The sequence below is a fragment of the Sciurus vulgaris genome (genome assembly GCF_902686455.1).
Source record: "Sciurus vulgaris genome assembly, chromosome: 5".
In the NCBI taxonomy this organism is placed as follows: Eukaryota; Metazoa; Chordata; class Mammalia; order Rodentia; family Sciuridae; genus Sciurus; species Sciurus vulgaris.
In genome coordinates, this window is record NC_136465.1 from 117,507,315 (window position 1) to 117,531,328 (window position 24,014).

The following is a 24,014-nucleotide window of genomic DNA, read 5'->3' on the forward strand; positions in this document are numbered from 1 at the left end:
AAATATTTGCTACCTGCACCTCACATTGGGCATCAATTTCCAGAATATACAAAGACTCAAGAATCTTAATACCAAAAAATAAAAACCAAAAATAAATAACCCAATCAATAAATGAGCAAAGAAACTGAACAGACCCTTCTTAAAAGAAGAAATGTGAATTATCAACAAATATATGAAAACATGTTCAACACCTCTATCAGTTAGAGAAATGCAAATGAATGGATTTCTATCTCACTGCAGTGAGAATGGGAATGATCAAGAGTATAAGTAACAACAAACATTGGTGAGGATGTTTAGGAAGGGGAAAAGCAAACAGTCATACAATGTTGCTGAGACCACAAATTGGTGCAACTCTTCTGGAAAACAGTATGTAGATTCCTCTGAAAACTAGGCATGGAACCACTATTGACCCATTCCATGTCATATATCCAAAGTACTTAAAATCAGAGTACTACAGTGACATAGACACATCAATGTTTATAGTAGCACAACTCATAATAGCTAAGCTATGTAACCAACCTAGATGCCCATCAACAGATGAATGGATAAAGAAATTGTGGTATATCTATACAAAATGGAGTATTACTCAGCTGTAAAGAATGACTTTATGACTTTTCCAAGTAAATAGATAACTCTAGAGACCATCATACTAAGTGAAATAGTTCAATCACTAAACACCAAAGGTTGAATATTTTTGCTGGTATGTGGAAGCTAAATCACAATAAAGCAGGGGGAAGGGAAGCAGAGAAGTTCAGTAGATTAGACAAAAAGGAATGAAAGGAAGGAAGAGGGGAAAGGAATAGGAAAGACAGTAGAATAAATCTAACATCATTTTTCTAACTACACATATTAAAATACCTAAGAGAATCCCACCATTATGCCCACACACAAGAATAGGATCCTAATTAGAATAATATCTATTCCATCCTTATTTAATTTTTCTTTTTGGTGGAGGAAAGGTTTATTTTGGCTCACAGTTTCAGATGATTCACATGATTGGCTGGTTCCAAGGCAGAAATGTGAGGATGGAAGGGCATGGTGGAATAAAACTGCTCAGCTCAAACCTTTAAGGAAGAGCTCATTCCAATACTTCTCAAAGTATTCCATAAAATAGAAGAGGAGGGAACCCTCCCAAACTCATTCTATGAAGCCAATATCACACTGATACCTAAACCAGACAGAGACTCATCAAGGAAAGAAAATTTCAGACCAATATCCTTAATGAACATCGACGCAAAAATTCTCAACAAAATTTTAGCAAATCGCATACAAAAACATATTAAAAAGATAGTGCACCATGATCAAGTGGGTTTCATCCCAGGGATGCAAGGTTGGTTCAACATCAGGAAATCAATAAACGTAATTCACCATATTAATAGACTTAAAGTCAAGAATCACATGATTATTTCAATAGATGCAGAAAAAGCGTTTGATAAAATACAGCACCCCTTCATGCTCAAAACACTAGAAAAAATAGGGATAGTGGGAACATTCCTTAATATTGTAAAGGCCATTTATGCTAAGCCCATGGCTAATATCATTCTAAATGGTGAAAAACTGAAAGCATTCCCCCTAAAAACTGGAACAAGGCAGGGATGCCCTCTTTCACCACTTCTATTCAACATCGTTCTTGAGACTCTGGCCAGAGCAATTAGACAAACCAAAGAAATTAAAGGGATACGAATTGGAAAAGAAGAACTCAAACTATCCCTGTTCGCTGATGACATGATTATATATTTAGAGGAACCTGGAAATTCCACCAGAAAACTCTTAGAACTCATAAGTGATTTCAGTAAAGTAGCAGGTTACAAGATCAATGCCCATAAATCCAACGCATTTTTATACATAAGTGATGAATCTTCAGAAAGAGAAATTAGGAAAACTACCCCATTCACAATAGCCTCGAAAAAAATAAAATACTTGGGAATCAATCTCACAAAAGAGGTGAAAGACCTCTACAATGAGAACTATACAACACTAAAGAAAGAAATTAAAGAACACCTTAGAAGATGGAAAGATCTTCCATGTTCTTGGATAGGAAGAATTAATATTGTCAAAATGGCCATACTACCTAAAGTGCTATACAAATTCAATGCAATTCCAATTAAAATCCCAATGACGTACCTTACAGAAATAGAGCAGGCAATTATGAAATTCATCTGGAAGAATAAGAAACCCAGAATAGCTAAAGCAATCCTTAGCAGGAAGAGTGAAACAGGGGGTATTGCAATACCAGATCTTCAACTCTATTACAAAGCAATAGTAACAAAAACGGCATGGTATTGGTACCAAAATAGAAAGGTAGATCAATGGTATAGAATATAGGACACGGACACAAACCCAAATAAATACAATTTTCTCATACTAGACAAAGGTGCCAAAAATATGCAATGGAGAAAAGATAGCCTCTTCAACAAATGGTGCTGGGAGAATTGGAAATCCCTATGCAACAGAATGAAACTAAACCCATATCTCTCACCATGCACGAAACTAAACTCAAAATGGATTAAGGACCTCGGAATCAGACCAGAGACCCTGCATCTTATAGAAGAAAAAGTAGGTCCAAATCTTCATCTTGTTGGTCTAGGACCAGACTTCCTTAACAGGACTCCCATAGCACAAGAAATAAAAGCTAGAATCAACCACTGGAATAGATTCAAACTAAAAAGCTTTCTCTCAGCAAAGGAAACTATCAGCAATGCGAAGAAAGAGCCTACAGAGTGGGAGAATATCTTTGCCAATCATACTTCAGATAGAGCACTAATCTCCAGAATCTATAAAGAACTCAAAAAACTCTACTCCAAGAATTCAAATAGTCCAGTCAACAAATGGGCTAAGGAAATGAATAGACACTTCACAGAAGAAGATCTACAAGCAATCAACAAACATATGGAAAAATGTTCAACATCTCTAGTAATAAGAGAAATGCAAATCAAAACCACCCTAAGATTCCATCTCACCCCAATTAGAATGGCGATTATCAAGAATACGAGCAACAACAGGTGTTGGCGAGGATGTGGGGAGAAAGGTACACTCATACACTGCTGGTGGGGCTGCAAATTAGTGCAGCCACTCTGGAAAGCAGTGTGGAGATTCCTTAGAAAACTTGGAATGGAACCACCATTTGACCCAGCTATCCCACTCCTTGGCCTATACCCAAAGGACTTAAAATCTGCATACTACAGAGATACAGCCACATCAATGTTCATAGCTGCTCAATTCACAATAGCCAGACTGTGGAACCAACCTAGATGCCCTTCAATTGATGAGTGGATAAAGAAACTGTGGTATATATATACAATGGAATATTACTCAGCCATAAAGAATGATAAAATTATGACATTTGCAGGCAAATGGATGAAATTGGAGAATATCATGCTAAGTGAGATAGGCCGATCTCAAAAAGCCAAAGGACGAATGATATCGCTGATAAGTGGATGATGACACATAATGGGGGGGAGGGAAGGGTTAGAGTTAGGGTTAGGGAGGGGGGCAAGAATGGAGGAAGGACTGTATAGAGGGTAAAGAGGGGTGGGAGGGGTGGGGGGAAGGGAAAAAATAACAGAATGAATCAAACAACATTACTCTATGTAAATTTATGATTACACAAATGGTATGCCTTTACGCCATGTACAAACAGAGAAACAACAGGTATCCCATTTGTTTACAATAAAAGAAAAAAAAAAAAAACTGCTCAGCTCAGGGCAGCCAGGAAAGGGAGAGAGAAAGAGAGGGAGGCAGGGACAGAGAGAGTCCCCAAGATCACCCTCCAGTGACCTACTTCCTCTAGTCACACTCCCACCTGCCTAACCAGTAGTTACCACCCAGTAGTCCTTTAAATATTAATCCATTGATGAGGTTACAGCTCTCACAATCCAATCATTTCCTAAAAGCTCCACCTCTGAGCCTTGCCTCACTGGGGACCAGGTTTTCATCCAAGAGCTCCTGGGGACATTTCAGATCCAAACCACAAGACACTGTCAGATCCCTGCCAGCTCTCAGCTTCCTGCTCCCTCTGCTCTCCTACACTACCTGTTGTAAGTTTAGATACCCTGTGCTTGGTGCCCCCCAGGTCTCTTCTGACAAGGCTCTTGACTGGCTTCCACACCCACAGCCTCTGCTCAAGACTTCCTTATTCCTCATCACCAGGCTTTTCATCACCTGATCTTCTTACCTAGCCACGGGTACCAGGCAGATACCTATGTGTTTGCCAGTGATGTTTGAGAGGAATCTTCCGGCACAAATATTTTACCTTGAATTGTAACTGAAACAAAATTTGAATGTGAGATAGAATGGAAGACAGAACCAACCTAGAAGACAGAACCTGGAAGACAGAACCTTCCCTTCAACAGGTGAGTGGATAAAGAAACTGAGGTATATATACATAATGGAATATTATTCAACTGTAAAGAAGAATAATATTATGGCATTTGCAAATAAATGGACGGAATTGGAGAATATCATGCTAAGTGAAATAAGCCAATCCTTAAATAATTTTATCAAAATAGAGGCTACTGTCATTTATTACTAAGAAGGCTCAATTTAAAATAGATATAAACTGGATTTTCAGAAAGTGGAAGGTGAGATTTACATAAAATTATAATTTGAAGGCAAATCACTTCTTTTGGTGACATGAATAAAACTGTCATAATTTGAAAATGAAAATAGTCATTGTCAAAATTGCTGTATACTATGGAATAAAGTGACTGAGGCACAGTGATGATGGATCTGAGATCACAGGCACTTCCACTTTCACACTTGGAAGGCACTCCTGGGAGATCCATTTGAAAATGTACAATAAGAGGTAAGTTTCCAAAAGACACAGGGATAAATTCTCCTAACCAAGTGAGCTGGGAATATTCCTTGATACAGTTACAGGGAATGTGAGTTAAGCCCCAGGGCCTGATATGTGAGCACATTTGCACATTCATTCACCTCTCACTCTCTCTAAACAGAGTGACCATTCTGTCCTGTGGAGTGAGACTTCCAAAGTCTAGGATACTAGCACAGGAAGCTCTGTGAACTTATTGTATACATAAGTTAATAAAATACTTCAAATGAATAAACTAGACCTTTTGTACTTAGTTGTGATTAAAAACTTGTAACATGATTCCTAAAGTTTATCTAAAAGTTGTTATTTTTCCGTTTTTGATTTTTGCTTTATGAGAAGTTCGCTTACAGATGAAAACATTTATATGTGTGTGTGTAAAATTAAGCAAATATTTCTAAAGCATTGCTTCCATAGTTGTTTATAAGAATAAATCAGGACCCTAAGAAACCTTGACTTCAGAAAGGGATTGGGAAAGCCTGTAAGGAAAGGGAGGTGGAAGGTTAAGGGACAACATTGTCCCTTTGGGTTCATTGGATGAGTTAAAGTTCTGAAAAACAGAAAGAAATGAATAATTAGAACCCAAGTTATAACTTAATATTTCTCGTCAGAAATGCAGAAAAATTATTAGAACAATAATTGCTCCCAGATGATGCCCACACTGATGGGCCATAGCAGGTTTGTTAGCAACACTAAAGAATTTCTGGGGATGTGTTTCTGATTAAAAAGTTGATAAAATTTTCCTTTGGAAATCCTGGAATGAAAAATTAGACATACAAAATAAAGGTTAGATTTCTGTGGTCTTCAAACCCTTAATCAATCATTCATATACAGGGAACATTTTCTTCCCTTTATTTTGTTTATGTAGGGTTGAATAAGTCACCGAGTTAAAGATCTTACTTTGTTACTTGCCAAATATGGGCATTTTCACCATCAATTGATTTATTTTTCTGAATTATCAAAAGCACTTTATTTTTGATTAACATGTATTAATTGCAGGGTTCAGAATCATATCTCAACACGTGCATACAGTGTTGGCTAATCAAATCCAGACTCCTTTACTCACTCTCCATACTCGGCCTCCTCAGCTAATCACTGTTCCACATTCAAGTTAACAGTCTTAGGTTTCTGCATCTGAGAGAGAACATGTGGTACTTACCTTCTGTGTCTGCCTTATATCTCTTAACAGAATGTCCAACCACGACATCCATTTTTCTGCCAAAGACAAGATTTCATCCTTTTATGGCTAAGCAACATTCCTTTGTGTATATATACTATATTCTCTTTATCTGTTGATCCCCTGATGGGCACTCAGTTGATTCTGTATCTTAGCTATTGTGAGAAGTGCCACAATAAACACGGGAGTGTGCCTTCTCTTTCTCATGGCAATTTCATTTCCTGTGAATACATCACCAGGAGTGTGAAGAAGTGTGACAATTGCACTGTAAGGTAACCTACTTTCAGTTTTTTGAGGAACTGCTGTACTGTTTTCCCAAATTGTTGTCCTAATAATGCACGTGCTCACCAATGGGTACAGGGTTTCCTTTTCTCCACATCCTTGCCAGCACTTGTTATGCTTCATCTTTCTTTTAACAGGCATTTGAAATTTTGTGAGGTGCTATCTTACTGTGTTTTAGTTGGAATTCCCCTGGTGATTAGGGATGCTGTGCTTGTGTTCACAAACTCACTTATGTCTGTTCTGGATCTTGGCTAATTTTAAAAGCTAATCACTTGTTTTCTTGCTCTTGAGTTGCTTTGGTTCCTTATATCTTTTGGATATTGGCCCCTTGTCAGCTGTATGATCTGCAAATATTTCCTCCTGGTCCATGGTTGTCTCTTCACAGAGAACAATTTTATTTTGATGTCATCCCCTTTGTTCACTCTTGCTTTTGTTGCCTGTGATTCAGGAGTCGTTTCCAACAAATCATGGTCCAGAGCAACACCCTGGAGCTCATTCCTTGTTTTCTTCTATCAACTCCATAGTTTAAGTCTTTTATTCATTTTAGATCCACGTGTAGATTTTTTTTAGGGATCCAATTTTACTGTGTGAGATGAAAGTTCAACTTTGCCCTTCTGTATGTGGATATTCAGTTTCTCCAAAACTATCCATCAAAAAAGATTGTCATTTCTCTGTTGTTTGTTCTTGCCAACTTTTTTTTATAAATAAACAGATTTGGGGTTTATATTTAAGCTTTTTGTCCCCTTCCATTTGTTGTTGTGTCTGTTTTATGCCAGTACCATACTGCTTTGATTATAATAGCTTCATAATGTATTTTGAAATCAGGAAAGTTTAGGCTTCCAGATTTGTTTGGTTTGCTCAACATTGCTTTGGCTACTTGGGATCTTTTCTGAGTACATATGAATTTTAAAATTAGTTGTTCTCTATTTCTGTGAAGAGTGACATTAAAAATGACATTAATTTTGACAAGATAAGCATTGACTGTGAGGCAGATTCCTGCACTCTTGATCAGCCTTCTCGCTTTCAAGCTAGAGAGAGAGTTGGCAAATGTTAAATTCACCCTTTTTATTCTTCATGGTCTGGGAGACTCAGGAATTCTCAATTCTGTCAACTCCAAGAAATCAGTGATTTACTAACTCATTCCCTGGGTGAACACTGAAAATTTTGGGCCATCCGTGCTTGCAGAAACTAAACTTCTAGGAAGTGTTTAAAGGTTTATATTTATTGCTAGAGCAATCTAGGAAAGAAGATGTGGGGAGTACCCACTCTCCCGCCTAAATAAGCAGAGGTCTCACAGTCTTCTAGTAAGGGAATTCTTCAGATAAGTACCTATTGCTAAAGTAATCCAGAGAGGAAGGTGAACTCTCTTGTTTGGGAATGTCAAGGTCCCTCTGTTTTCTTTCAATGAAAGATTGTAGAAATAGATCTCAGGAACAACCCTGGGGAGGTAAAGACAGGGCTACCATCTTTCCTCTTCTCCCTGAAAGAGGATCTCCATCCATGGAGAGATTATACACTGTTATTATCCCTGAAGGAAGCAGAGGAGGAATGTGTGGAGGAAAGCAAGCAGAAGTCTCTTGCTCTGGTGTCAAGGGGGACCTGTGGTCTGCGGTTATTACTGAAGCAAGCCATGGAAGATGACGCAGGGAGTGCCTCCTTTCTCTTTTGAGGCAGGGTAAAGGCTCCCTGCCTCTTTCAGGGAAAGATTGCAGAAGTTCTTGGTAGTGGCACCCTCCAATTTCTTTCCATGGAGAGGTTTTAGTACTGGGTTTATATCACTGGGGAAATCCAGGGAAGAAAGTGCAGGGATTGCCAAATGTCCCATTTGAGTTTTCTTATGGTTTGGATATGACGTATCCCAGAAAATTCCTGTGCTAACGCAGTGTCGTTTGTTAGGCAGGAGGGGCAGGGCTGGTGGTGGTGGGTCACTGAGGGCATTCCCTGGGAGGGTTCTTCTTCCCTGTGGCCCTTTACCCCTCCCTCTTTCTGCTTCCTGTCTGCCCCTCCCTCTTTCTGCTTCCTGTCTGCTTCTTGTCCTCCACCATGCCCTTCTGTCCTTCCTTACCTCAGACTCAGCGATAAACTCAGATGACCATGGACTAAACCTCTGGAACCATGAGTCAAACTAAACTTTCCCTCCTCTAAATTACTCTCTTGTCAGGGATTTTGGTTACAGTCACAAAAAACCCAGGGTCAAAAAGTTTTATTCTTTATTCACTACGTAACCTCCCAGATTCTGGTTTGTGAGAATACAGAGTCCCAGGGAACCGCTAGGTAGGGATGAAGTCAAACCTTTCCATGCAGAAGTTGGACACTGGGCTGATGCCAGGGGTACAGCTTCTAAGAGTGCTTTCATTTTTCAGAACCCCTACTTTGTTCTTTGGGTGTTAAGCGAGCCCTCCACTTTTCTGTCCTTGCCATTCCTCAAGTGGGGTTCTTTAAGAGTTGAGCTCTGTGTAAGGACTGTTAAAGGTGAATACTACATGTGTGGTATGAGCCCTTCACTCCTTGGAAAGAAACTGAGAATTGGAATTTCCATCCCAATTATAAGGTGACCTATGTAAGATTAAAGCAAAAGAATATCTCTCTGCTTTTCCTACCCATTTTCTGTTATGGCTCTTTTCTGAGTTGTCTGGACTATATGGATTTTTCATCTGGATTCTGGCTTTCTCTTGACCAGAACTGACCTAAGTGTAGGGTCTGCTCACTGTGACTGTAGGAGGAGGGAGACTCAGGGCCCACATCTTCCATCATACTGCTGCTGTCTTCATCTCAAATCGTTTTTCATGTACAGAAACTCAACTGCTTTTTGTATATTGCTTTGTATTCTATAAATTTACATTTGGCGATAGTTGTAATGATTGTTCTTTGGTTTTGTTTTATTTTGGGGGGTACTTAGGATTTTTGATCTATGAGATTTTCTTATCATTGAACAGATTTGTTAAATACCTATAATTCCATCTACTTGACAGACTGAGACAAGAGGATTACAAGCATGGGTAATTTAGGGAGACTGTGCCTCAAAATAAAAAGTAAAATGGGCTAGGAATGTAGTTCCATGGTTCAGTGGTTCAATACCCAGTACCATTTAAAAAAAAACAAACAATTTTATATTCTCATATCTGATTTGATTTCTTTTTCTTGGCACAGGGTTACTCCAGCTAGAATTTACAGTACTATGTTGAATAGAAGTGGTGAGATTGGTCACCAATTCCTTGTTCCTGACCTTAGAGAAAAATACTGTTTTGTTTTTTACCACTGAGTACGATATCATCTCTGCAATTATAAACATGAACTTTTATGTTGAGCTAAATTCCATCTGTTCCTATTACTTAAGAATATTTATTACAAAGGGTATTGGGGAATCTTCATATGCAGAAGATCTTGAATTAACCAGGTGAGCCCTAATGCAATTACAAGTGTCCTTTGAGAGAGGGCAGAGAGATATTTGAAAAGGATAAAAGAAAGAAATGTAAAGACAGAGTTAGAGATTTAATAAGGTGATCAAAAGTCAAGTAACAATAGTAGCCTCAGAACCTGGAAGGGGCAGAGAATAGATTTTACTCTAGAACTTCTGGAAGGTGCATGCTCCTGCCTACCTCTTGATTTTTGTTCAGTAAAAGTTATTTCAGACTTATGGCACCAAAATATGTGAAAGGATAAACTTCCATTGCTTTATGTCAATCATGCTTTATGTGGTAATTTGTTATAATCATCATAGTAAGCTAATACACTGGTCAACAAAATAATGGAGAATATACACATAGTTACACAATTAATAATATAAATTAAAATATAGTATTAGAAACTAAGCGGGGAAAAGTTCTTTCATTGCATAAAGTATGAAACTCAATTTTTTAAAAAAAACCTTCCTGTTACTAAACTATAAAGATTCTAATAGAAATTAATAAATAAACTGATAAGATGAAGGGATAAACCAAAAGAAAAATGGAAGTATGCAGTGTCCAAAAAGACAGAACAGTGAATGATTCCTAAAATAGGTCAGCATAGGAAATCAAAATGGGACAAGTGTTAATATAGTGATTGGATTTTACTAGATTAATAAAATGGGGTAAACAAACAATATTGGAATTCCACATAGTCATTAGCCATGCTACTTGCAGGTATATTGTGCTGTAACCAAACAACTCTAGCTTCTTCAAAAACAGGGTACAAAAAAACTAGCAAGAGCAAGGATGTCGGGCTGGGGGTACAGCTCAGTTGGTAGAGTGCTTGCCTCACAAACGCAAGGCCCTGCATTCTATCCCCAGCATCCAACACCGCAAAAAAAAAAAAAAAAAAAAAAGAAGAAAAAAAGAACGTCATCAGGATGGTGAAAGAAGAGTTTCCATGCTCATAATTCTCACAGCAACAATAATTTGGAAGCTATCTACTAAGAAAAATGCCTATATGGGATCTTCCAGAGCTAGACAGGAGCTTGCAAAACCCTCTTAAAGCCCAAGATGGAGAAGGGCCATTTTTAAGAACATAAGCGTGTACTTGGGCAAAAGACTTGCAGGGCATGTTGCTCACTACAGACCTGGAAAGTGTTGCTTTTCCAGTAGGTTTCACGAAGGTGCCCTGGAGCAGATCTTTGTTATAGTGCCAATTCCACTGACCAGGGCTTAGAAGCATTCACATCCATACAGGATCAGTAGCTGCCCAAACTCCTGGTTTTACCAACCAACTCTATACCTGACTAAAGACTGAGAAGCAGTCATGTGACCCAGCTCTCACCCAATTTGACTATAATCCTACAAGTAGTCTTATTAAAAGTACAAATATATGCATTATGGAGGTCAAAGAAGAAGAGAGAAAGAAATAATTGTTGGAAACCTCTCAAATCTTGGGAGAATCATGGATAATCAGACTCACGAAGTTCAAAGTACCCAAGGAAAATAATATCAAAGATGATTACTCTGTAAAGGAATATGCAAAATTTTCAAAATTCAAGAGAAAGAATTTTGTAAGCAGCAAGATAAAAGCAACCTGTCACCTATGAGTGAGTCCAATCCTCAATCAGTGGATTTTTTTCAGTACAATCTGCAGGTCACAAGGAAGTGGATTGATATATTCAAAGTGCTAAAAGAAGATAAAACTGCCTCTTAGAAACATTACACCCATGAAGCTGTCCTTCAGAAATAAGGAAATAAACATCTTCTAGGAAAAACAAAAGCTGAGGGAGTTCATCACCACTCAACCTGCCTTACAAGAAATGCCATAAGAAGAAAAATGGTGGATCAGAGGCAGCCACACTATCAGAGCAGCTACCCAAGAGTAAACTATGAGAGCAGTTTTGTGGTAGCAAATCTGAAGACTGGGAAGATTTTGGTAGGAAACTCAGTAAGTTAGCAACCAGGCGAAAATCAAAAGCATCATTTTCTACTGCAGAAGGAGAACTAAAACCTTAGACTAAAGCAGCATCAGGCATGCTCTGGCTCAGTGGGAGAGGAGAAGCTTCCCTCCAAGAAGCTGAACGACACTTTCCCACCAAGTCGAAAAAAAGAAGACTTTGCCATCTAACAAATTTGCAATCTGAACAGTAATAAGTTCAGATAGCAGAATGGGTAGGTACAGAAGAAAGTCCTGGTAACTCTCCAATAGAAAGTCCTGCCATTCTCCAACAGAAGTAGTTGAAGTAGAGAAACAGCCACAGCCTAACAAGCCTCTGTATTTCCTGAGCAGCAGACTGGGAATCACTGTCATTAACCTTTGTTTCCTTTCTCTTTTTTTTTGCTCTCTCTCTCTCTCTCTTTTTAGTGTTTTTTTTTTTTTTTTTTTTTTTTTTTTTCTTGTAATACTCATTCTTTGAATAGCCAAGAACAAAGAGCTGAAGGCTTTACTTTTTCACTGGATTGGTGACTGCCTATGCCAATAATCTATCTGGACATAGGAGTGGCTCTGTAACACAGGCAAGACAAACTCACAATGACCATGGTATTTGTCATGTCTGGTGGATCTGTCTGCACAGTAGAGAAGAATGAAGGATATTTTCATTTGAATCAGGTGCTCTGATCTCTGGGATAAGGAACTGGGACTGATCAGGGTCAGCCAGAAAGCAGTGACACTCCTGTGCCTCCTCCCTCAAATCTCTCCCTGTCAGGAATGGACAGAGGCTTGTGAAATGGAGGGTGCAATGCATTCAAATTGGTCTTCATATGGACTGAGTGAGAGGGCTGGCCAGCAGCCCTGCTGGGTGAACACTCCTACCCGTGGACACTATAACTAAGAGAGAGGGGAGAGAGAGAAAGAGAGAGAGGCAGGCAGGACATGTGTGAATGTTCAGAGGGCAAATTGAAAGTATTTGATTATTAATACAAAAAACACACACAAGCACAAGAGAAAAAAATCAAATAAGTAAAATTATAAATTAAAGAGGAGATGTTACCTTTATATTTCTGATATCACAGAAACTACCATCAACAATTATTTACCAACAGATTGGGCAACCTAGAACAAATGAATAATTATTTAGGTGCATCTGACTTAGCCAGACTTTATCATGAAGAGACAGAATCTTAACAAATTACTAGTAACAAAGATGAAGACCAAAATTAAAAACTCCTCAAAAAGAAATCTAAGGACAAGATGGCTTCATCAGAAAATCCACCATAAATTTAAAGAGAATAAATGCCATTCTGCCTCATAGTCTTCTAAAACATCGAAGAGAGCACTTATAAACCAATTTTATGAAGTTGGTATTATCTTCATATCACAGTTAGATAAGGATACTGCATGAAAAGAAAATTACAAACTAATACCTGATGAACTAGACGATTGATAAAACTTGGATAGAAGGTTCAGATATTAGTAGTGTACCATCTTAAGGACTTGATGCTAATCATTGCGTTGTGATCATGTAGTAGAATATTCCTTTTGAAATACATATACACTGTTGTAAAAGGGCAGGGATGAGGAATCAAATTGTTCAGGAATAAAAGTTTCTTATGTTGTTAAAGTTTAACTTTTAGATTGTATCAAAATAAAAATAGGAACCATTTAAGGACTGATCCTTCTGATTTCTGGGGTGAGCAACAAACAAATTATTAACATCCTGATATATTTTGAAATAGAAGCAAGAGAGAATTTACTGTTTGGGATAAACTCTCTTAGCAGAAGAACTAGTCTGGGCAGTGCAGTCAAATAATCTGAAAATCATGTTGACATCAGTATAAAGTTTAAATAAACTATCTTTTTGGAGAATGCCCCTTCAGTTTTTACAGTTACAGCAAATTCACATTTATTGTTTTCCTTCTTCCTTCCTCCCTGTTTCTTCCCCTTCCCTCTCCCTATCTTCTCTTTTCTCTTACCTTCCTTCTCCCGTTTCTTCCTCCCTCCCTTCCTTCTTTCCTTCCTTCTTTCTCCTTCTTCCTCTTTCCTCCCTCTCCCTCCCTCCCTTCCTCCTCCCTTCTTCCTTCCTTCCACAGCAGTCCCTCTATCATAAGGGGTTTCACTTTCCACAGTCAACTGCAGTCAAAATAGTAAACGGAAAATTTGTGAACTTTCAGTTCATAATCGGGTTTAGGTAGGAATTCTGTCAGTTATTAAGGATGATGGCAAATCACTTAAATACAACCTTTTAATTTCCATATGCAAAGGAAGCAGAATTACTTACCCTGTGCTCTGAATTTGAGAGTAGGCACTCTATATCCTATATCTTCATTTATGTCTTCATGCCTCAAGTCATTCAATTAATACTTCTCAAGGAAACATGAATCATTCAACAAGATAGACCCAGCTTCAGCCCAGAAAATGAATTTTTTTTTTTTTTTTTTTTTGGTGTATAGTACTAGAGATCAAACCCAGGGGCACTTTACCATGATTTATATCCCCAGACCCCTTTTTAATTTTTTTTACAAAAATTTTGATACTAAGCAGCTGCTCTGAGCCTCCTGAGTTGCTGGGATTAAGGTATGTGTCACCATCCCAGGTTGAAAATGAACAAATTAAGGACTAGAAATTATATAATTTTTATTCTAAAGCCATAATGGAATTAAAATACAAATCAGTAGTAGAAATATATTTAGAAAATCCACAAATATGTGGGAGTTAAACAATACAATTCTAAATAACTAATGTATAAAAGAAAAGGACTCAAGGGGAAAAAAATGAAAGTACCTTAAACTACATGAAAATAAGAATATAAAGGTTTGGGGATAGAGGAAGAGAAAGTTAAGTACAGCTCAAAGTGGGAAATAATGAATATAACAGCAGAAATCAATGCAATAAATAGGAAAATAATTGGGAAAAATCAAAAGATGTTTTTTAAAAGATCAATTAAGTTAATGAATATCTAGTAAAGTTAACCAGGGGAATAGAAGTAAAAGACATGAACTACCAGTAACTCACATTATGAGTATAATAAGGCGGCGTTACAAACAACACATGTGGATTAAATTGATAACTTTGGTGAAATGGACCAATTCCTAATGACACAATGACCAGAACTCACTGAGGAAGCGGTAACCTGAGTTTCCCTATATCTATTAAAGAAATTTAATAAGCAGTGAAAAACCTTTAAAATAAAACTCTGGGCTCACATGGTGTCCCTGGTGAATGCTACCAAAATTTGAAGGAAGAAATTAAAGTAAGACTATGCAGAAAACAGAATAGTATAGAGAAAATTGTACCAACTCATTTTATGAGAGTAGCATGACCTGAAGTAGAAAATGGAAAAATAAATTAAAGGGAACCAAAGGCCCATGTGTTTCATAAACTGAGATGCAAAACTTCCTAAAATTTGGTCAGTAATTCAAATATATTCACATGTAAAAGGGCAAACACATTATATCATATTGATGTGGTCATATCTCTATCAGGTAGTAGATATAAAAAGTCTGAACTAACCAAGGCCCATTATGTAGATTTTTAAAATTTGTTCTAATTAGTTATACATGCAGCAGAATGCATTTCAACTCATTGTATGTAAATGGAGCACAGCTTCTTATTTCTCTGGCTGTACATGATTCAGAGTCACACAGTTCGTGCAATCATACATGTACATAGGATAGTAATATCTATCTCATTCCTGGATTTTTAATGGAAAAAATATGTACAATTCATTGGAAATAAGCATAATAACTAAGAATATGAAGTTTCAGAGGAGCAGGAAGAAAATAAAAAGTGTCTAATCATGTCTTTGCAATAGGCAAGATTTTGAGGATTACCTGATGCTTGCACTAAATTGTTAAAAAAAAAAAAAAAAAGGCATGAGGGGGGCAGCAGGAAATTACCTGGCAATGACAAGAAATGGTGAAAATTTAATGGACAAAGCAAAGACAGTACTGAGTTAAGGTTAATGGTTAATTTTCTGAGAGTAATAAAAGAGAAACCACTGATTTCCCAGTATTGTCCAAAACAATTCACTGCATTAAGGGAAATGTCCTATAATCTGAGTTGTCCACATTTGACTATTGAGAACTTGAAATATAATTAACAAAACCAAATTTGCATCCAATTTGATTTTAATTAACTGAAATTTAAATTTAAATCACCACAGGTGCAACTTATATTCTACAATTCACACAGCAAGGAAGATACCTCATTATCAATTAAAATATAGTTAGCACTGCAATTATAAAGCATGAGGCATTATAGAAACGTACCAGAGTTCTGAGAAAATCAAAGCATGAAAGATAAATATAAAGGCAGGAAAATTAAAGTAGAATTGGTGGATGAATACTAGTGAATGGAGGCAGGCAGGACATGTGTGAATGTTCAGAGGGAAAAGAGAAAACATCTGATTATTAATACAAAAAATTAACAAATGCAGATATTCTTGAATGGAAAAAGTGAGAAGGAGGGTTTGAAATTAGTCTGAAAGGATAGGAAAACAAGGCATTTGCCCAAATGAATTTTTTCCGCCAGAAAAGTAAGAAGTTTAAGTATCTTCAGATGAATTTTATAGTTCAAGAGATTCAGTTCCTTTCCCATCTGTAAGATCGTATATGGATCCTCTTAGTTAGAATTTTTGCTAATGGTAGATAAAAGTGATGTTGGTACTCTTAATTGCTCACTATCCAGACTCTCATATTTTTTATGTAGACCATGAAGTTTTTAGGGAAGTTGGCTTTCCATTGAAAAGGCAATAATATAGATTCATATCTTACAGAAGAATAAGTTCTGGGGCTGGGGGTGAAGCTCAGTGGCAGAGCATTTATTAGCATGTGTAAAATCCGGGGATCAATCACCAACACTGCAAAAAAAAAATAATCTTGGATGGATTAAAAATACAGATGTCAAAATCCTATGAATAGAGCAATTAAATTTATATGAGTATGAATTCTTATGTAAATTTGATGTATGAAGGCAAGGCTGTCCTTAGAAAAATATACCACCAAGAATCTGTGACCCATGATAGACTGCCCAATTTTTTTTTCTTACTCAAACTACACTATAAAAAAGTTAAAACATAAGGATAGGCTCTAAAAACATGTTGCAACAGCTAAGTCATAATATATATATAAATATCTACTATTAATAAAGAAGACAATAAGCTCAATGGACAATGAACACAGAGTAGCCAATTTGTGCACAAGAAAAACAAATATTTAAAAATGTTCAGTCTCTATTAATAGGAATATGTAAAATTTTTAAAATATATAACACTTATATACTAAGCATTTATATATCTTAACTACTCTGCCAAGCACTCTGATGCATTATCTCTCATTTAATTTTTACAATATCTTATGAGTTAAAACTACAAATCCTTTCATTTTATACATAGGAAAACTGATACTAAGGAACTTCAAATAAATTTTGCAAGTTTGCTAAGAAATTGGATCTCTTTAATCACAAAAACCAGGTACTATAATCAGGTCCTTATAATACTGCCTTTATCATTAAATCAATTAAAATATCATTTTTGTCTGCTCATAAAACATAAGTGATTTCTAACATCCAGTGTTGGTTAGGATGTGGTGAAAAGGATTCATTCTTATCCGTAGTGGAGAAATGCTGAAGCATCAAAAAGTCATACCAACATTTGTACAGATGCAAAAGAATGCATAAAAATGTATTGTAGCATCATAACCCCTAATTTTAGGCCAGCAATTAAATTATTACATTAAAAACAAGTTCCTTCTGGTATTCTATCCAATTGTTACAAAAGAATGAGTTCTGTCTGGATAACTTGATAAGAAATAATGTCCATTTAAAGTTATTAACTGAAAAAAAAAAAAACAGGAAAGTTGCGGTATATACTGTGTAGTAAAACTGTATTAGTATACGAAGAAAAAATTCCATGAGTGTAAATATGACTCTGTTTAGGAGGATACAGTAAACAAAATGGGCAAAATATATTTTGTGCTCAAGATTTCAGGGAAATGGAAACTTGTTTGGAAATGTAAGAGTCATTCCACATGTTACTTTATCCCCATAATTAAGTATATATTAATTTTAGCATTAAAAATTAAAAGTTAAAGATTAAAGTACTCTTCTGATTTTTAAACATTTTGTAATGTTTCTTTAGTCATTCATTCTGCTTTAGAGTGGGAGAGGCATATAAACGAATACAATATGAATACCATCCACCATGGAGTTGCTCTGTCCTAAATTTAACCAACCCCAAAGGAATTGGTAATACATTATCTCCTGAGTGAAGCCTAAGTCCACGTGTTTATTAGGAAATTTAGGCACAGCCAAAGGGAAACCAGGTTGACTGTACCAGCTGACTAGAACTCTTTTGCTTTTATCTCCCTCTATGGCTCCAATCTCCAGAAAGGTTTCTCATGACACCGCTACATCTTTGAACTTATCTCCACTGGAAAGCTTCCTTTCTTCAATCTAGCCTCTCGAGATTTATACAGTGCACAGAGAAGGTACAGTTGTGTTATCTTTGTGTGGTGCTTAATCTTTATCTTATCCAGAGAGCATTGAAATATTTCACCTTACAGTATCTTAAATAGTAATCTGTGGAAATTTACATAAAGAACATTCAGGTTTGGAATTCAAGTCAGAGCAATGTTTCTATTTTTGTGGAAACATAAATGATATGAAAGAGAAATTTATTTTTTTCAACTTATAATTGAGGCTGACAGAAATCTTACATGATATTCAGCCTGTACTTTTTCTAGTGAAAGGGTGAGGTAAATGGGAAAATCAAAACAAAACAAAACAAAACAAAAGCCTCCTGAAGTGAATGCATTACATTTTATATTTTAAGAAAATCAAGAAAATTTTGGATTATGTTTCTGATTGACATCATCAAACATATCAGAGAATATGTTTTAATAAATTTATTTTTTTTCTCTCATATGAAAGCCTATTTTATTGAAATAAATAAAAAGGATGTTCAAATTGCCACTTTAATATAAATGTCACTGTTAATTTTATATTTTAATGTTTCAACCATTGATCGAACCACAGTAATAGTCCCTGCCTTTGAGTTGCTAATTTTGTTCATGTGTTCGTGACAAAGATATGCAAATTCCCAAGGAGGAAAAATGCTATTGTCAGAAAAAAATCAAAAGAAGAATAAAATGCACAGTGTCAGCATGAATACTTGCTGAGTATTCAACCTGCTGAATTCTCCCATTCATGCTAAAGAAAGAAAGTAGTAAAAGGAATATAGTTGAGATCTTCTATCACAGACATGACGCTGATTGCCAAGGAGACAGAACAGCACAGACTGAAGCCACATACCTAGTATAGAGTATGTGATTTCTTTAAAGTAAATCCTAAAGAAAATTATATTTATTCTGATCATTTAGTCTTGAGGGGAGGAAGCAATGCTCTATTTTGGCATCAGAAAACTAATGACTTCTGCCTTGTCCTCAGCATAAGAGGACAAAGTGAACATAACAAAAGTTTAAAACTGAGTTGTTAATTTAAATAATGGGAATAAAATGATATTAATGCATGAATAGGTTGTAGATCTATATATATTATGGAGTTCTACCTCTATGTTAACTAATTTCTCTGGTCCTGGCTATTCTTCCCATATTTAGAATTTTTGTTTACAACCCAGGTAATTTTAGTCCTATTCCTCTGTGATTGAAACTCATTTATTCCCATAGTCATATTTAAAGAATATGTATTGAGAATAAAAATAGTCATAAGAAATCACCATTAGTAATGGTGATTAATTCATCGGTTCCCACCAATCAATTTTAGAAGTATGCAAGTGACATCAGAATTAAACTAAAAATTAGATAATTCAGTTCCCAAACCATATAATCTTGAAAAATAAACATGATGTATCAATTTTCAAACTCTGGATAAATTTGATAAATATTATTATGGAAATCTATAATTCAAAGATATACTGAATATTTGAAATAATTCAAATATACATATTTGTATAATTCAAATATACATACTGAATTTTTGAAAATACTTCAGGGTTTGATATAAAATATTGAAGAGGGGACTTAAAACATGTCTGTAATCCATATTTGATTTCAACTGAAGGCGTGTGTGTTATTGTTTAATAGGAATGAGTGGGTATTGCAAAAAATCTTATAAGAAAAACTTCTATGAAGATATTACTATCAAATTGAAATTTTCAGTATTTTAACATCAAACTTGTTCTATGTATATGCTTTGTTTTTCACCAATAGACTTTGTTGGAGGAAAAATAAAATAGTCAGAATGAGAAACCACACAATGATTAAAGAGTTTGTGCTCTTGGGCATATCAGACAACCCAGAGCTTCAGGCTGTGATTTTTCTCTTTTTATTCATAACTTACTTGTCAAGCATCACTGGAAACCTAACCATCATCATTCTCACCTTGCTGGACTCACATCTAAAGACTCCTATGTATTTCTTCCTGCGGAATTTCTCCTTCTTGGAAATTGCATTCACCAGTGTTTCCATCCCCAGATTTTTGGGGTCAATAATTAGTAAAGTCAAGACCATTTCCTACAACAATTGTCTAGCTCAATTATATTTCTTCCTCTCCATGGGTGTGTCTGAATTTTTCCTTCTAACTGCTATGTCCTATGATCGCTATGTGGCCATCTGCAAGCCACTGCATTACACCACCATCATGAATAAGAAAGTCTGCACCCTTCTTGTCTTTGCTTCATGGCTGGCAGGATTTCTGATCATTTTCCCACTACTCATGCTTTTCCTCAGGTTAGATTTCTGTGCTTCCAATGTCATTGATCACTTCTCTTGTGACTACTTCCCCATCTTGCAACTTTCCTGCTCAGATACGTGGCTTTTAGAGAAGATTGGCTTTTACTTTGCCTTTGTTACTCTTCTCTTCACCTTAGCCTTGGTGATTCTGTCCTACATGTGCATCATTAGCACCATTCTGAGAATCCCATCTGCCAGTCAGAGGAAAAAGGCTTTCTCTACCTGTTCCTCTCACATGATTGTCATCTCCATCTCCTATGGAAGCTGCATATTCATGTATGTCAAGCCCTCAGCCAAAGAAAGAGCATCACTGACCAAAGGAGTGGCTATTCTCAACACTACTATTGCTCCCATGCTGAACCCTTTTATTTACACTTTGAGGAACCAGCAAGTAAAACAAAGCTTCAAACACTTGGTTCATAAGGTAGTATTTTACAGAAGCAAATGAAAGTATGCACTGACCTGAATGAGTGCCACTGTGAAGATTCAACCAGAAAATCAAAGTTTACTTCTCCTCTATCCTTCTATATTCAAACTTGTATCTAAATATATATATTTGATATATATATATATATATATATCATATATATCCAAACTGCCTGCAGTGTTGAGCTCCTTGGCTTCAACTTTCTTTTTTAACCTGCAAGTGACTATGTTGTGTCTCCCTTTAAAGCTCCCTGTAGTTTTCATGTAATTGTTGATTTCTAATGCTGATTAGAAAACCAGTGGCTATAGAATTTAAATCAGTTTGCTATTCTTAACAATAAATATATTTCACATTTTACTGGTGTTTTAATAATCTTAAATGTTCTTTTCTCTGTCATTAACATACAGTTTCCTTTTTAATATTATAGGAACTATGAAACAATGTCTGCCACAAACTATTTTGCATGATGTTTGTAGTATCTGTCCAATTCTTCCCAGAATGTGATGGACTTGGGTATTTTTTTTTTCCATTTAAAAATAATTGAAAATTCTGTATTTTCTTGTTTTTGTTCAAATGTGTGTTCTGTGTATGTTTGCATGTTCTCCTTTTTTTCCCATATATTTGTTTTTTGAAAATATCTGTAATGATGAATGTTTAGGTAACTGCCATTGGTTTTGTACAATCTGCAAATCTGGTAAAAATTTCCTAAAAAATTGCTCTTCTACAGAGAGCACTACTCCATGCCTTCTTGAGGACTAGGTATGTACTGAACCATATATTTTTAAATCATCATAGCTACATGGCACAGTAGACATTGTTTTGTATTTTTTTTTATAAGTGGGTATATTGATACTTAGAAAAGTTCAGTAACTTGACTAAGATCATTGTGCAGTAGTGGGCAATATAATAGCCTGAAATTAAACACAAACTAAAAGGCTAAGTTTTGCTCTATTTTTATATTTGAATTGTTTTTACTAAGGATCTGAACAATTTTGGGGCTTTTTTTCAATCAATATCACTCATTGGACATGATTATATAAGTATAGTTTTTTCCAGAAAGGTACTACTTCTGAATATTTTTCTTGGCATATAAATTACGTCAATCAATCAAAACAAAAATCTCTTCAACTGACAGTGTTGTTGAACAAAAGAAAGACTGTGAAAAAACATTCAAAGTGCAAGCAGTATTATGGTAGTAAAAATTATTAAGGGAAGGAAGACTAACAATGGAAATAATATAGGCCTTTAGTATCATGCAGTAGATTCCCAGTTTGAAAATTGTCATGGAACATTGGGTAGAGGTCTGCATTAGGAATTAAGATTCTCTATTTGGTTGTTATTTTTATCCCAGAAAATAAGATCAAAGGAAAAAATATCTTTAGTGTTGTTATTTGTTATTGCTTTTTCTCTGTCTTATCTGACACTGTCTCCCATGCTTCATTTTAGAACTTCAATAGTGATGTGGATTGTTTATATTCTTTTGAGTTTTGTTCACCTTCTTCTGGCAATTTTCATTCACTTTGAGACAATGACAGAGAAAATGGATACAATATTAACTAGCTCATGCCACATCAAATTTATGTAGAAACCATGCCAAACCATTTTAAAACACTTCTGATACTGTTTCTACTTTATATATTTGCTTCTTCCTCACAATCTATAGCAAAGAAATATATCCTCTCTGGATAAAATGGAAAAATTATACAAAAACATAGATAATATCAGATTGACTTTTATTTTGGGTAACACAAACCTACAATAATTTAAAACAAGCATACTAGTTCAGTGGAACAAAGAGGGAATATTTTTAGAAAAAATTATTTCCCTGAATTATAACAAAGGCATTATCTAATTGTTTAATTATTCCAGTCATTCTGTGTGTTAGCAAAATTGGATGAAAACTAGAGGTAAGTTGGACATAGAGAGGGCAGAGGAAGACTCTCAAATCTCATCATTGATTCAAAAATTAACAGCTTGACTTTTAGTCAAGGTTGAATAGAATATACTGGGGTATATTTTGAAACCTGACATATTAGAAGTCATATAAAATGGTTAGGGTGTTTTATTTTATCTGTTCATTTTCTATCAATTAAAAGCAGGAAATTACTATCTGTATCTCTGTATTTTTAATTGAACACAGTCTTGCAATACACTTTACTTTATAAGTGGTCTGAGATTGTATTCCACATTTGCTAGCTTTATGGATTAATGGAAGTTACACAATCTCTAAATCTCAATACTTCATTTTGGGAATAGGAACAACAATCTTCATATTTGTGTTATAAACACTGGGATAAAATATGAAAAGTTTTAAGTCACCGAAATAAACTTGTGTTTGGTAAACCACAACTACTATTACTATTCCCAGAGTTGAGAAATAATTCTAACTAAAAGTAATAATGATAGTAATAATAATAAAAATAATAATAATCAACACAGCTATTATTAGAGTCTAAGAGTCACATGATTTTTGGAGCACATTTGTTTACATAATTTCATTTAATTCTTAAAAAACACCCTTGAAATTCCATCTGCATTTTAAGTAGAGCGACTAAAGCTCAATTAAATTAAGTAACACAACCAAAGTCACCAATCCAAGACATTGTGCACTTGTACTTGTAATCTGCATCTAACAACTAAGCCAATACCTAATGTACTAAGAAATGAATCCTGTTTTGATATAATTTTTTTTGTTAATTCATTTCCTTGTCCTCTCTTGTTTAAATTATAGATAACTAGTTAATGGAATGAAAGTAAAAACCCTTAAAGACATGAGTGTTAGTATTTATGAAACAATCATCAAATGTAATTTCATAATCTCTCTTTTCCCTTGATTTGTTTCTATACACTTTGATATGAATGCTGTAAAAGTTAGTTGGGTCCAGCTATAAGGGTTAAGGGGAGAGCTAATAAAGAGGCAAGCACCCAGGATGGCGAAGAGCAAGAAGTCTTCCGTGGGAAAGCCAGTTAGGTTTATTATCATTTCCAGGGTCATATCAAGTTACCTAGGTTACATAGTACATTTATCTTTGCTCATGTGCAGATCACATAATTTGCTTGCTTCTCAGAGTCCATGACTACCAAAGGTTATTATAACAAGATCATGTTTCCTAGTCATTCAAACAGTGCCTTTTTTCCCAAGGAATATGCTCAACTTGAAGGAGTATTGCTCCTCTGTAGGTTGACCTGAAATCCCTACAGAATGCAGAGAATTGA

General features: G+C 35.6%; 2 protein-coding genes across 2 annotated transcripts in view; both read left to right on the top strand.

The window, feature by feature from the left end:
* Nucleotides 1-24,014, top strand: part of LOC306662396 (olfactory receptor 6C6-like) — a gene marked incomplete at both ends in the record, with an annotated part of 61,186 nt that overhangs the window by 21,413 nt on the left and 15,759 nt on the right. The window lies entirely within an intron of this gene.
* Nucleotides 19,881-20,819, top strand: LOC306662405 (olfactory receptor 6C3-like; the record flags this gene model as incomplete). Its single annotated transcript, XM_079142057.1, has 1 exon — nucleotides 19,881-20,819. The coding sequence occupies one exon, from the start codon at nucleotides 19,881-19,883 to the stop codon at nucleotides 20,817-20,819; it is 939 nt and encodes a 312-aa protein (XP_078998183.1).